The sequence below is a fragment of the Crotalus tigris genome, unplaced genomic scaffold (assembly GCF_016545835.1).
Source record: "Crotalus tigris isolate CLP2741 ecotype Arizona unplaced genomic scaffold, ASM1654583v1 scf7180000018371.15429387391:27106975, whole genome shotgun sequence".
Lineage (NCBI taxonomy): Eukaryota > Metazoa > Chordata > Lepidosauria > Squamata > Viperidae > Crotalus > Crotalus tigris.
This window is the reverse complement of record NW_024096970.1, coordinates 16,708,648-16,722,160: the sequence shown is the minus strand read 5'-3', so window position 1 is coordinate 16,722,160 and position 13,513 is coordinate 16,708,648. Positions and strand designations below refer to the sequence as shown.

Here is a 13,513-nt window from a genome sequence, read left to right as displayed (position 1 = left end):
AGCACAATACTGGATTTAACCTTTTCAAGCTGACTCATACTCGTCTAGAGGCTGGGGAAACAGCCAAATCTTCAAGGCTCATTTAAAGGATAACAAATTGGCCAAAGGCAAGAGGAAATTCTTCCAAATATTATATCTCTGTGGAAATAGATTCAAACTATAATGGTGAAAGAAGATGGAGGGTAACAGCTTTTTGAACTCCAAGAGGAAGGTTATTCCACTGAGCAGGTGGCATAACACAGAAGGTCAGGAAATATACTACATTTGTGTTTTACCTTCCCTCCCTCTTATAACTTGTTGATTTAGGGAAGAGCCAGCTTGCATATCATCTTAACAGCATCTTCTTTCCAGCATTGAAAGAATGCTTCTGTTCTTGTTGTTTGATTTTTGTTGTTTTTGTTTTCTGTTGTTTTTTTTTAATCAGAAACTGTTACATTATCTCTCCCTTTGGGAAAACCGACTGGACAGGCTTGATTAACACTGAAAATTTAGTTTTTCCTTTTGAAGACTAACAACAGCTGATGTACTTGGGATATACAGTAACTGTAATTACAGGATATTTTATTGTTCTTTTTATGTAATTTCTTGTGTAGTGTTTTTCTTTCTTGTTTTTGTATATGGTGCATTACTCATTTTTATTTTATATTATTTTATGTATATCAATTTGAAAATGAATTAATAAAAAGTATTTTCTTTTTGGCAAAAAAACACCTGAACTTTAATTGACAATTTTAAAAAGGGTGAAACTTTGTGCTACATTTTTGTTTATGCTTTAGATTATTGCAGAATGGTCAATATTATATGGACAGTGTGACCACAGGAACACTTCCAATGCCTTCCAAACTGCAAGAACCTTGAGGGTTTCTTTGCTGTCACAAGAAACCAAGCTCCTAGGATACAGATGCCCTAGAGATGGGCTATCCCACTATATGTGGTGAGGACACGCATTGGCAAAGGATGCATAAGGGGAATGCCTCAAAAAATATTTCTGCTCTTTACCACCATGAAGGGAATGAGCTCTTTAATGTTCAAATAAACGAAGAGGTATAAAGCCAATTTGGTGAAGTAAACAACTGAAGTTGTAATTTAATATGATCCAGTAGTTGGGGAAAAAGAAGACTCACAATACAGAGAAAAACGTGTGTACAAACACCTGAAACATATGGAGTCATGGCAGTAGGACAGTAGCTTCTTTGGTGGTATCTATTGTTGGTCCTTGATTTGGAGACTTCTCATAACTGATCCAGGGAACAAAGTGCAAAACTTGAGCTATGTGGTGAAGAAACATGACATGGGAATTTGCAACTAGGAGCCAGTAACCTAAACAAAGGAATGAAATTGTATGGTATGATATAGCATACATAACATAGGGCCATAGAGAGGTCAAATAGTGAAACACTAAATTAGTAAATGAGTCAAACTATTAAAAAATAAAAAAGGGACAATAGCAAGGTTGTCTAGAGACATGAAAGTAAACATTCTTCAAATCTATAAATGTGAGCCATTCTACCATTCTACAAATGGGAAAGATGTAAGCAGTCAAATATCCCCAAACCAAGAGACCTTTAAAAAAAATTTGATATGGCTATGAGATGGCAAACCTACCTGCCATTCGTTAAGGCCATTAAGCCATGGGTTAATATCTCCCACAAGAATGCATGACCTGAGTAGACAGAAAAGCACTTTTCTGGAAATAGGAGAGTAGAACTGAACAGTATTAAATAGGGACAATTGAGAAATAGGTGGAGGAAGAGAGCCGTTGCTCAGAGATGAGACTGGTGTTCATTGGAACTTCACAATGGCAAATTGGAGAGAAAAAAGAGAGAAAAAGACCCAAAGCGACAAAGCCTGCAGCAATTAAGTAATTCAAGACCTAAAAGTCATTCCTAGAAGAAAGATGATGAAATGGCGTGCTGAAGCAGGGAGATTTCAGTTGGAAACATGAGTGCATTTAGGCAAGACTGGTGCTGAGAAGCTATAATCAGCTGACTAGCAAATTGAATGCCTAGGAATTCCAGACAAAATTGACTTTAAAAAGAAGGGGGGAAAATCTTGTTATGTTCCTTAACCCTTTGTTATGAAAGAGAAAGGAAGAGCTGGAAAACAGCTGAGCAAAATATAGAAAGGCTGGGAGAAGGCCAGCAAGATTCCCGTGTTCACCGACAGGGGAGTTCCCACAGAGGCAATTAGGAGAAGGATGAAGGCTCAAGAAAAGATTGGCATTGTATCGACCAAGGAGATGTACTATTGTCCTAATGTGAGCAACTGCCCTCTGCCAGATGCTTTAAAGAAACAACTGGTAGAAACAAAAAAAGTGACTTGGGGGAAAGAAGGAGGGGCTTTAAACTAAATAGAACTCTAGGTTACCTGTAAACCAATAAAAGAGCTAGCAAAACATTCAAGGAAGAGGTAAAAGAGGAGCAACTTAATTGTTGGGGGGCGGGGGCAAAAAGGAAATCAGTAAGTTCAGAGAAAGTTTCAAGCTTTAAAACTGAAGTTTAACTAAAGAAAAATAAATTAGAAAGAAGGACAAGGTGTTTTGAGAAAAAAATAACTCTAGAAAATTTTGAAGAAGAATTGAAAGAATATTTATGAATATTTATGAAGGGGAAAAAAAAGTGAGAACATTTGTAAGGTGACCAACTGTCCTCCTTTAGGGAGGATAGTCCTCCTTTTGTGAGTTCTGTCCTCCCTCAAAAAGTGTCCTCCTACATGTCCTCCTTTTCGATATTTGAAGACTAATCTGCAGGGCTTTTGTTTTTTCTCATAGAACGCTCAGAACGGCATTCCAGCACTTTTTGATGGGTTTTTTTTCAACTTTTGCATGAGCTGTACTACTTCCCCTATTAGCTTTTGAAAGCCAATAGGAATTGCTGCTGAGCGCGCCAAAACACCCAGCCGAAAAACTTTGCACATGTAAGTTGTCTGCAGCGAAGGCGAATTGGCAGGAACTTTGCACCACCCGTCCCTGCTACCCAACTACACCATCTTCTAGTTAATCCCGAAGATACCTGGAGGAGACTGGAGCGGCAACGCCATGGTAACTTTCTTTTGATCTTCGGCTTTGTTAGGGCAATAATGGCTGCCGGTGCAAGAGGCAGGGGCGATGGGGCTGCTGCGGGCAGGGGTGTGAGGGGTGGCAGTGGTCGGCTGCCCCCTGTGCTATGGGAGCCACGGGGCCCGCTCTACACGGTGAGGCAGCAGTGCTGGCGGGGCGGCTGCAGGCGGGGGCACGGCATGTAAGCATAATTACAATATAAAATGTTATTGTTACAAATGTTTTTATTATGCACTTATCATATTATAGTGTATTCTGTATTATTGTTGCAATGAATAAAATATTTCTTTTATTTACGATATTTTTTTCTTCAATTTATTTGTGTCCTCCTTTTTATTGTAAAAAAGTTGGTCACCTTAACATTTGATAAAGCAGAAGGATGATCAGAACAAGCATGAACATGAAAAACACTGTGGCAAGTCCAAAACAAATCCAAACAAGCAAGTTGGGTTCAGCAGGAGTCATGTTTAGCTGGACAGGACAACGGGGCCTTTCCCAAATAATGCTATAGGCCTGCGTGGCTCTGCACAGGGTGTTATAACTCATGGAAGTGAATAATTCTTTTCTGACAAATGGGATGAACAACAGGCCTTCTAAGCTTCCTTTCCATTCTATGATCACTTAAAAGACCTTGAAAAGCTAAGTAATACACAGACTGCTGTTCCATTGTAATTTAAAGTGATTCTTCTGTGGCTCAGGAAAAAAAATATCCTTCTGATTTTTATTTTATGAGATCATTTAATTTGAGATGTCAGGTTCTGAGCCTGGGGCCTTTCCATGCAACATACAGTATATTCTGCCCAAAAGCTGGAGATTGCTTTAATCCATTAAATTACTGCAGGCAACATGCATCAGATAGCACAGAAGGTTTGACTATTCATACATTAGTGATTCTGTAGAAGGCATGCTATCAAAAGTTATCTGAATGCAAAAAGAAACACATCCAGAAGCTCCTGGAAGCCACTCCAAATTTGAACCCCCCCCAAAGTATGGATGTGGGTGTGTGGGTGAATGGGTGGTTATCAATTATTCAACCATACCTTATAACTGTAATGTGCTGCATAATTCACCCACTTCCTCACATCAGTCTTGCCCTCCACAGAGATGGACCGAACAGCAGCTTTGGATGCTGAACTGGCTGGCATATCAAAATCTACATCCACATAGCGGACAAAATGAGAAGGCACTTCCCGGTCTGAACCAAGTTCCAGGTGGCAAAAGAAGCAATGAGGATGACCTGCAGCTAAAAAAATAAGTAAAAGAATATGGCAACTGAGAACTCCAGCATAGAATCTTAGAAGAAAAAGGATAACAAACACCTAAATAAAATCACTGAATTATTCAAATGATTATGTTAGAATTGTGATGTCAGCATTTCTGACATAAGTTCTGACAACTTATTTTCTTAAATCAAACTTGATAAAGACATACAGGCATTAAATAAAGCTTCACTAGAATATTGCTGGAACCACATACTCTAATTCTAGAACCTGTCTAAACAATGACGGCTCCAATAATCCATACAATTCATCATCACAGGCAAAATTAGTTAACTGAAGGGAGCTGGAAAGCCACTCTGTCCACACATGTTTTATAACTCTCAAGGAGTTCTTCTGGCATTCCTTGCAAATACATCACAATGAATCTTAGAAAAAATGCTTGAAAAAACTGTGAGCTAATGCTGGCTAAAGTTTCGTTGTCTCTTCTTTCATGCAGAATTATCACAACATCATATACAATAGTAGTTAAGACTGATGTATGCTATTAACAGTTCTACAGGTTAATTTAGAAAAGAATAATTCAATGCATACAAACGTCTTTTAAATTTTCATTTGTCTGAAATGGTATAGGTTCTTCTGCTTGAGCAGGGGGCTGGACTAGAAGATCTCCAAGGTCCCCTCCAGCTCTATTCTATTCTATTCTATTCTATTCTATTCTATTCTATTCTATTCTATTCTATTCTATTCTATTCTATTCTATTCTATTTTCTAATTCTAATCTAAAATGCCTAATCCAAAGGCAATAAGGAAAACCCAGTTTCTTCTAAAATATAGGGATTGAGGCATGACTATATAGAGAAATAAGCACAACTCATTGCTCTTGGCTGATGATCACTGATAATAATTTTGAACCATGTACTGTCTTCATGTGAAAAAATCAGGAACAAATACATCATTTAATTTTTTCTAGGGCTGCAAAGCAAATCTTTGATATACATTTGTGTAAGGTGAAAACAAGATATAACTTATTAGATATACTTGTTCGTAAGATATTGAAGATATGTTTTAATAAAAAGCTAAAAAGATGAAAATACACGTACATAACTTTTTTCCCACCTGTTTCCCCCCCCCTTTTTTTTTTACTAAATGTATTCATCAGCTGTTCTTCTTGCTGTGAAGCTCCAGATGCATATCTAATTTGCTCCCATTTGGAACAGTTTACTCATGTTATTTTATAAACATATAATTAAGCTGTGAAAATATCAGTTCCAAAGCAAAGTTGTGATACATTGGATTAAATAACAATGAATAATATGGAACATGGTTGAGCAACCTTTTGTTCCAAATACCTGTATTGAAGTGTGCCCTCTTGCAATGTCATATGAATCACTGATGGCAGGAACCTCAGATATACTAAAGCTAGTGTAACTTTCTGCTTAAATATGTGAATTCTGTATTTGAAAGTCTCTCATTCAAATCTTGCCAAGGCATGTACAGTAGTGGCCAAAATTGTGGAAACCTTTTGGGAAAAGTGTATTTTTGAGGTTTGATGGCTAATTACACCACTTTTTTGGGGGGGAGTAGTACCGTAAAATTATATATCAATGGAAAGATAATTTAATCAAGAATGTAATGCAACATAGTTTGTTCAATTATCTGTACTGTATTCTATGAAACATTATAGCCAAATAACCAGAAAAAAAAGTACAACTTGCTTAGGTTGATATCAAGTAGCTTTCCTTCATCTGATTGTAGCCAATGAGCATGAGTGTTTAGAGAGCCAATCAGGTGTCATCTTGTTTTGGCAATGAGCCAATCAGATCACAGTAGGATTCAGTTACTGATGTCATGTATTGAAGCTGAGAGGAGGATATTTGTCAGTGTGTTATGTGATTGCTATCAAGTTGGTTGGGGTTTTTTTTTCTTTCATTTAGCGAGCTTGTAAAACATAATAAAATTAAAGTAATGGTGCAAAGAGTTGACTGGTTGCCCAGAAAGCGATGTAAAATAGTATTATTAAATGAACAAGGCTACAGCTATAAGGAAATTAGAAGAAAAATTGGTGGAAACTTAACCAAAGGTGGCATTTCTACTTTACATTTTTCCCAAAAGGTTTCCACAATTTTGGCCACTGCTGTATATTCCAAATGATCTTGTGCAATCATAATCTGAGCGCCAATCTCTCTGTCTGTGAAAATGGAATAACCCCATGTTATTACTATATGAAGAGTTTTCAGCTTTGTCCTGATTGCTGTTACACACTATAGAGACAAAAATGATATAGATCAGTGGTTCTCAACCTGTGGGTCGGGACCCCATTTGGGGTCGAATGACCATTTCACGGGGGTCGCCAAACAACGCAGTCCGCCATTTTTTTCCCCTTTTCCTTAGCTGTGCTACTCCTTTTTATTCTATTGGCTTTTGAAAGCCAATAGAATAGACTCTCTTGAATAGAGTCTAATTCTATTGGCTTTCAAAAGCCAATAGGAATTGTCCAGGCTGTCTCTGCCCTGCTGAGCCCGCCAAAAGTCCCATTCCGCTAACGGTGCTGCACCACTTGAGTAGTCCTCAACTTACGACCAGTTGAGTAGTCTTCGACTTACATCCGGTTGGGGGTCACGGCATTAAAAAGGTTGAGAACCACTGGTATAGATGCTGTACACCAAGATCATTTTTTGAGTATTCTCATGGATATAAAGCATGGTTTTGCCTTTCATGTAAGACAACAATGAAATGATGCTTACTACCAAGCTGAACCTAATTATGATAGCTAATGTATATATTAAGCTAATGTATATAATCAAGAAAAGAAGCAATCTAGAACTAAGGAGAAACTTCCTGACAGTTAGAACAATTAACTAGTGGAACAACCTGCCTCCAGAAGCAGTGAATGCTCCAACACTGGAAATTTTTAAGAAGAGACTGGACAGCCATTTGTCTGTAATGGTATAGGGCAGGGGTAGGCAACTTTGGCTCTTTTATGACTTGTGGACTTCAACTCCCAGAATTCCACAAGTCATAAAAGAGCCAAGGTTGCCTACCCCTGGTATAGAGTTTCCTGCCTGAGCAGGGGGTTGGACTAAATGACCTGAAAGATCCCTTCCAACTTTATTATTATTATAATTATCATTCATCGCACAGTCAGCCAGATGTTCAGACTGGATTTGGCATTTTGTCTACCTATCGAGTCCTTACCCAGGACCTGGGATAGGCAGATGTGGATGTTTGATGGTATTACAGGTATCGTCGCAGGATGGAAGCAGTTCCTAATAAGGCCGCCTTTTGCAATTGACTAATAGCGAATTTGTCAATGCCAATGGTGTTCAAGTGGTGCTCCAGTTGTTTTGGGATTGCACCCAAGGAGCCTATGACTATTGGTACTACCCTTGCTTGCTTTTGCCACAGTCTTTCTATTTCTATTTGTAGGTCTTTGTATTTTGTTATCTTCTCCAGTTCTTTCTCGTCTATTCTGCTATCTCCAGGCACTGCCACGTCCACTATCCAGACTTTTTTGTCTTTCTTATCGACAATTGTTAAGTCTGGGGTGTTATGTTGCAGGTGCTTGTCTGTTTGAATTCTGAAGTCCCAGAGCAGTTTAATTTTATCATTTTCTATGACTTTCTCTATTTTATGATCCCACCAGTTTTTGCTTACAGGCAAATGATATTTTTTGCAGATCTTCCAATGCACCATTGTTGCTACTTTGTCATGCCGCTGCTTGTAATCAGTCTGTGCAATCTTCTTGCAACAGCTTACCAAGTGGTCCACTGTTTCTTCAGCTTCTTTGCATAGGCGGCACTTACTGTCTGTTGCTGTCTTCTCAATTTTGACTTTGTATGCATTTGTCCTTAAGGCTTGGTCTTGTGCAGCCAGAATTAGTCCCTCGGTCTCTTTCTTCAATTTTCCTGCTCTTAGCCATTGCCAGGTTTTATTATTATCTGCTTTCCCAGCTATTTTTTTCATGTATTGGCCATGTAGTGCTTTGTCTTCCCATGCCTCTATTCTGTTCTTCATTTGGTCTTTCTTGTAGGCCAGTTTGGTCTCTCCAGTAGTTAGTAAGCCTTCCTGATATACTAATTTCAGTGCATCTTCATCATTGTTCTTCAGATATTCTTCCAAAGCCATTTTTTCTTCTTCAACCATCTGATGTACTTGTAGCATTCCACGCCCACCTATTTGCCTTGGTAGATAAAGTCTATCAATGTCACTGCGTGGATGAAGGGCATGATTCATTGTCATTATTTTTCTGGTCTGCCTATCCATTGCTTTTAGTTCTGCTTGAGTCCAGTCCACTATTCCAGCTGTGTACCTAATGACTGGGATTGCCCAGGTGTTGATTGCCTTTATGGTATTTCCTCCATTGAGTTTGGATTTTAAGATCTTCTTCACTCTCTTGATGTATTCACCTCTAATCTTTTTCTTGACTTCAGTGTGCTTGATGTTGTCAGCTTGAAGGATACCCAAGTATTTGTAGTACTCTTCCTCATCCAGACTCTTAATGTTATTTTCGTGGGGCATCTTGATTCCTTCAGTTTTCACTATTTTTCCTTGTTTGATAGTAAGTGTGGCACATTTGTCCAAGCCAAACTCCATTACAATATCTTGGCTATATATACGGACAGTGTTGAGCAGCGATTCTATTTCAGATGATGTTTTTCCATACAGCTTCAGATCATCCATGTAAAGGAGGTGGGATAGTCTAGCAGATGTTTTTGATGTTTGATAACCATGTCCTGAGTTATTCAGTATTGTTGACAGAGGAAACAGTGCAATAACAAATAGTAATGGTGATAATGAATCTCCTTGAAATATTCCTCTCTTGATATTAACCTCTCCCAGCCTCTCACCATTGATCTGCAACTGTGTCTTCCATTGTGCCATCGATCTTTGCACAAATTTTCTGATGTTTCTACTGACTCCTGTTATTTCTAGGCACTTTATTATCCAATCATGTGGCAGAGAGTCAAATGCCTTTTTGTAGTCAATCCATGCCACATTCAGGTTGGTCTTCCTTCTCTTGCAGTTTTCCAAGATCATTTTGTCTATTAGGAGTTGATCTTTTGTTCCTCTGCTATTGGGGCGGTTTCCTTTCTGCTCAGGTGGAAAGAGATTGTTTTCAACTAGATGCTGTTGTACTGCATCAGCTACCACACCAGTTAGTAATTTGAATGTTGTTGGTAAGCAGGTAATTGGCCTGTAGTTACCTGGTGTTGCCCCTTTTGCTGGATTTTTCATTATTAGGTAGGTTTTCCCAGTTGTTAGCCACTTTTCAATTTCTCCTCCTTGTAGTATATTGTTGAATTGCTTGGCAATGAGTGGGTGTATAACAGTTAGATGTTTCAACCAAAACCCATGCAGTTCATCTTCACCAGGTGCTGACCAATTTTTGATTTTCTTTGCTCTTTTTTCTACCATTTTTGTTGTTATTACTAGTTCTTTCATTTCAACTTCTGTTTTATTTGCATCCACCTCTTTTAACCAAGCCGCATCCTTGTTGTATTTCTTTGGGTTATCCCATATCTGCTTCCAGAACTGCACTGTTTCTTCCTTGTCAGGTACTGACTGATTCCTTGCAGTTTCTCCATTGATGGATTGGTAGAAACGTTTCTGATTGGATTGAAATTGGAGGTTCTGCCTATAGTTTGCAATTCGAGCTTCATATCTACTGATTTTCCTGGCTATAGCTGTTATTTGTTGCTTTATTATTTCCAGTGCTTCCTTGATCTTCCTTGTTTCTAAGTGGTATTTCTTGATTAGGTATTCTTTGGTCTTCTTGTTCTTCAGCTTCTTTTCTTTCATCTGTTCTAGCTTGCTTGCATGTGATCTTAACTTGCTGATCTTATTTTCTAGTCTAACCTTCCATTTTTGTGGTGCACTATTTGTTTGTTTTTCTTTTTTGTTGATTTTACATCCCAGGTATTCTGTTATAATTATTATTATTATAATTATTATTATTATTATTATTAGTAGTAGTAGTAGTAGTAGTAGTAATAGTAGTAGTAGTAAGTTGAAGCTTTATTTTTATTCTTTGACATTTTGGTATTTCTTAGTATAGATCAAAGGCAAAGGAGAAAGATAAAGATACATCCAATTGAATGCAGAATTCCACAGCTAGAAGAGATAAGAATACCTTCTTAAATGAACAGTGCAAAGAAATAGAAGAAAACAATAGAATAGGGAGGACCAGAGATCTCTTCAAGAAAATTGGAGGTATGAAGGGAACATTTCATGCAAAGATGGGCATGATAAAGGACCAAAATGGCAGGGACCTAACAGAGGTAGAAGAGATTAAGAAGAGGTGGCAAAACTACACAGAAGAACTATACAAGAACGAGCTTAACGTCCCAGATAACCACGATGGGGTGGTCACTGACCTCGAGCCAAACATCCTAGAATGTGAAGTGAAATGGGCCTTAGGAAAGCTGAGCAACAAAAAAAATTGTGGAGGTGACAGTATTCCAGCTGAGCTATTCAAAATCTTAAAAGACGATGCAGTAAAAGTGCTACACTCAATTTGCCAGCAAATTTGGAAAACTCAACAGTGGCCACAGAATTGGAAAAGGTCAGTTTACATTCCAATTCCAAAGAAAGGCAATGCCAAAGAATGTTCAAACTATCGCACCATTGCACTCATTTCACATGCTAGTAAAGTTATGCTTAAAATCCTACAAGCTAGACTCCAGCAGTATGTGGATTGAGAACTACCAGAAGTACAGGCAGGATTTCTAAGAGGCAGAGGAATTAGAGATCAAATTGCCAACCTACATCAGATCATGGAGAAAGCTAGGGAATTCCAGAAAAACATCTACTTCTGCTTCATTGACTATGCTAAAGCCTCTGATTGTGTGGATCACAACAAATTGTGGCAAGTTCTTAAAGAGATGGAAGTACCAGACCATCTTATTTGTCTCTTGAGAAACCTATATGTGGGTCAAGAAGCAACAGTGAGAACTGGACACGGAACCACTGATTGGTTCAAAATTGGGAAAGGAGTCCAGCAAGGCTGTATACTGTCGCCCTGCCTATTTAACTTATATGAAGAGCACAACATGAGAAAGGCGGGGCTAGATTAATCAAAAGTTGGAATTAAGATTGCTGGGAGAAATATCAACAACCTAAGATATGCAGATGATACCACTCTAATGGCAGAAAGTGAAGAGGAACTAAAGAGCCTCTTGATGTGGGTGAAGAAACTCAACACTAAGAAAACCAAAATCATGGCATCCAGCCCTCTCAATTCCTGGCAAATAGATGGGGAAGAAATGGAGGTAGTGACAGATTTTATTTTCCTGGGCTCCAAGATCACCTCAGATGGGGACTGCAGCCAAGAAATTAAAAGACGCTTGCTCCTGGGGAGGAAAGCTATGGCAAATCTAGATAGCATACTAAAAAGCAGAGACATCATCTTGCCAACAAAAGTGGGTATAGTCAAGGCCATGGTTTTCCCAGTTGCAATATATGGCTGTGAAAGTTGGACCATAAGAAAGACTGAGTGCAAAAGAATTGAGGCCTTTGAACTATGGTGCTGGAGAAGACTCCTGTGAGTCTCCTGGACTGCAAGACGATCAAACCGGTCAGTCCTAGAGGAGATCAACCCTGACTACTATTTAGAAGGCCAGATCCTGAAGTTGAAACTCAAGTACTTTGGCCACCTATTAGCCATCAAACCTCAAAAGGAAGGACTCACTGGAGAAGGGCCTAATACTGGGAAAGATTGACGGCAACAGAAGAAGGGGACGACAGAGAATGAGGTGGCTGGATGGAGTCACTGAAGCAGTAGGCGTGAGCTTAAATGGACTCCAGAAGATGGTAGAGGACAGGAAGACCTGGAGGAACGTTGTCCATGGGGTCACGATGGGTCGGACACGACTTCGCAATTAACAACAAAGTATAGATCAGGGGTGTTAAACTCACAACGTCACGTGACGTGTTATGATGTATCACAACTTTTTTTCCACTGCTGGCAATGGGGTGGGCGCGGTTTTACCATGACACATCTGGCCCGCAGGCCAGCAGTTTGACTCCCCTGGTATAGATCATGTAGATGTTTGCTTAAAATGCGTAAGGCTGTAGTATGGCCCTTTTGTAATATTGAAAGTTCTGTCAGCAATCAATTCAGACTTCTGGATGAACCATCAGTCTGCTCATCAGCAGTTTTCTGGATAGAAAGAGACATATGAGAGTGTCAAAAGGGGAGAGAGAATAAAGCGCAAGGAGGCTGATAGAATCAGAAAATGACAAATCCTAATTGTTTTTGGCTTTTGACCTGCTCACAACTTGCTTCAGCCAACAGATGAGTGGTATGCAGTGTCAGATTGCTATGAAGCACTCAACAACAAAAAGATTGCTAATTTCTGCTTTAGAAGCAGAATCAAGATTTTTTTTATGATAGTTTAAAAGACATTGCCAGCCTCACCATCATCTATAGGAGCAATGAACAGTATTTGAGGAGCAGGTATCCAGTGTTCTGGAAGACACTTGCAATATGGAATCAAAATTGTTCACTCCATTTGAACAATTATTTGGGAAAAGTTGCCTAATTTAAGAGTGTCTTTTTCTGTAACTGAGATTGAAAACTGCACCAAAAACCATGGTTTGTTTATCTACAAATTACTGAATAGGCTACAATTGTCTTGAACTTCAAAACATACTGTATCATAAATCACAATTACAAGCCATTCTGGCTAAGTGCATGCAATACACAAAGCTCCAAAGCAAAGATATTGAAAGTCAGTGTGACACAAAAATAAAGTCTATTTGCTGGTCGTGTGCATGTGCATGTGTATAATCTATATGATATTTTACAGGGGATTTATTTTAAAATTCCAACAGTTTTCATACAGTACACATTGAGAAAGGGATGCTTGATTAAATGCTGGTTTTCTACAGTGTACAACTCCAAAGCTGTACTTTAAGTCTTTTCTTATTCAATATGTGCTGGCTTGTTTTCAGGCTAGGCAGAAAAACATTCCATGAATCAATATTTTCTCAACATTCTTTATTCTGCCTGATGCTGGCTAACTAAAAATATCCTTTTGTCCTGAAGCAGTGAATCATATGCAGTTGGAATGGAGAGTTCTCACAGCCTATAAACAAGGCCCATTATTTATCAGGCAGCGTCAACAAGTTGTTTATGAAGAAGCACACATTAGAAGTTACCAAGCTGCTGTCGGAACAATACTACAAAAAGCAAAGCTTTTCAGGGGAATTCAGTTTAGCTGTTTTGATCTTACAA

The 13,513-nt window shown here is 38.7% G+C and overlaps 1 protein-coding gene across 7 annotated transcripts in view; it reads right to left on the bottom strand.

The window, feature by feature from the left end:
- STON2 (stonin 2) overlaps positions 1 to 13,513 on the bottom strand; it is a 94,680-nt gene that overhangs the window by 2,217 nt on the left and 78,950 nt on the right. For 5 of the 7 annotated variants that reach the window (XR_005557708.1, XM_039351534.1, XM_039351537.1 and 2 more), the window contains one exon: positions 4,099 to 4,301. Coding sequence is in view for 5 of the 7 variants with exons in the window: in XM_039351534.1 (XP_039207468.1) it covers positions 4,099 to 4,301 (203 nt within the window). In the remaining 2 variants the exon portion in view is untranslated. Of the gene's footprint in view, positions 1 to 487; positions 1,321 to 4,098; positions 4,302 to 13,513 lie in introns of those variants that run through there. The other 2 variants (XR_005557709.1, XM_039351536.1) reach the window with 1 other exon arrangement.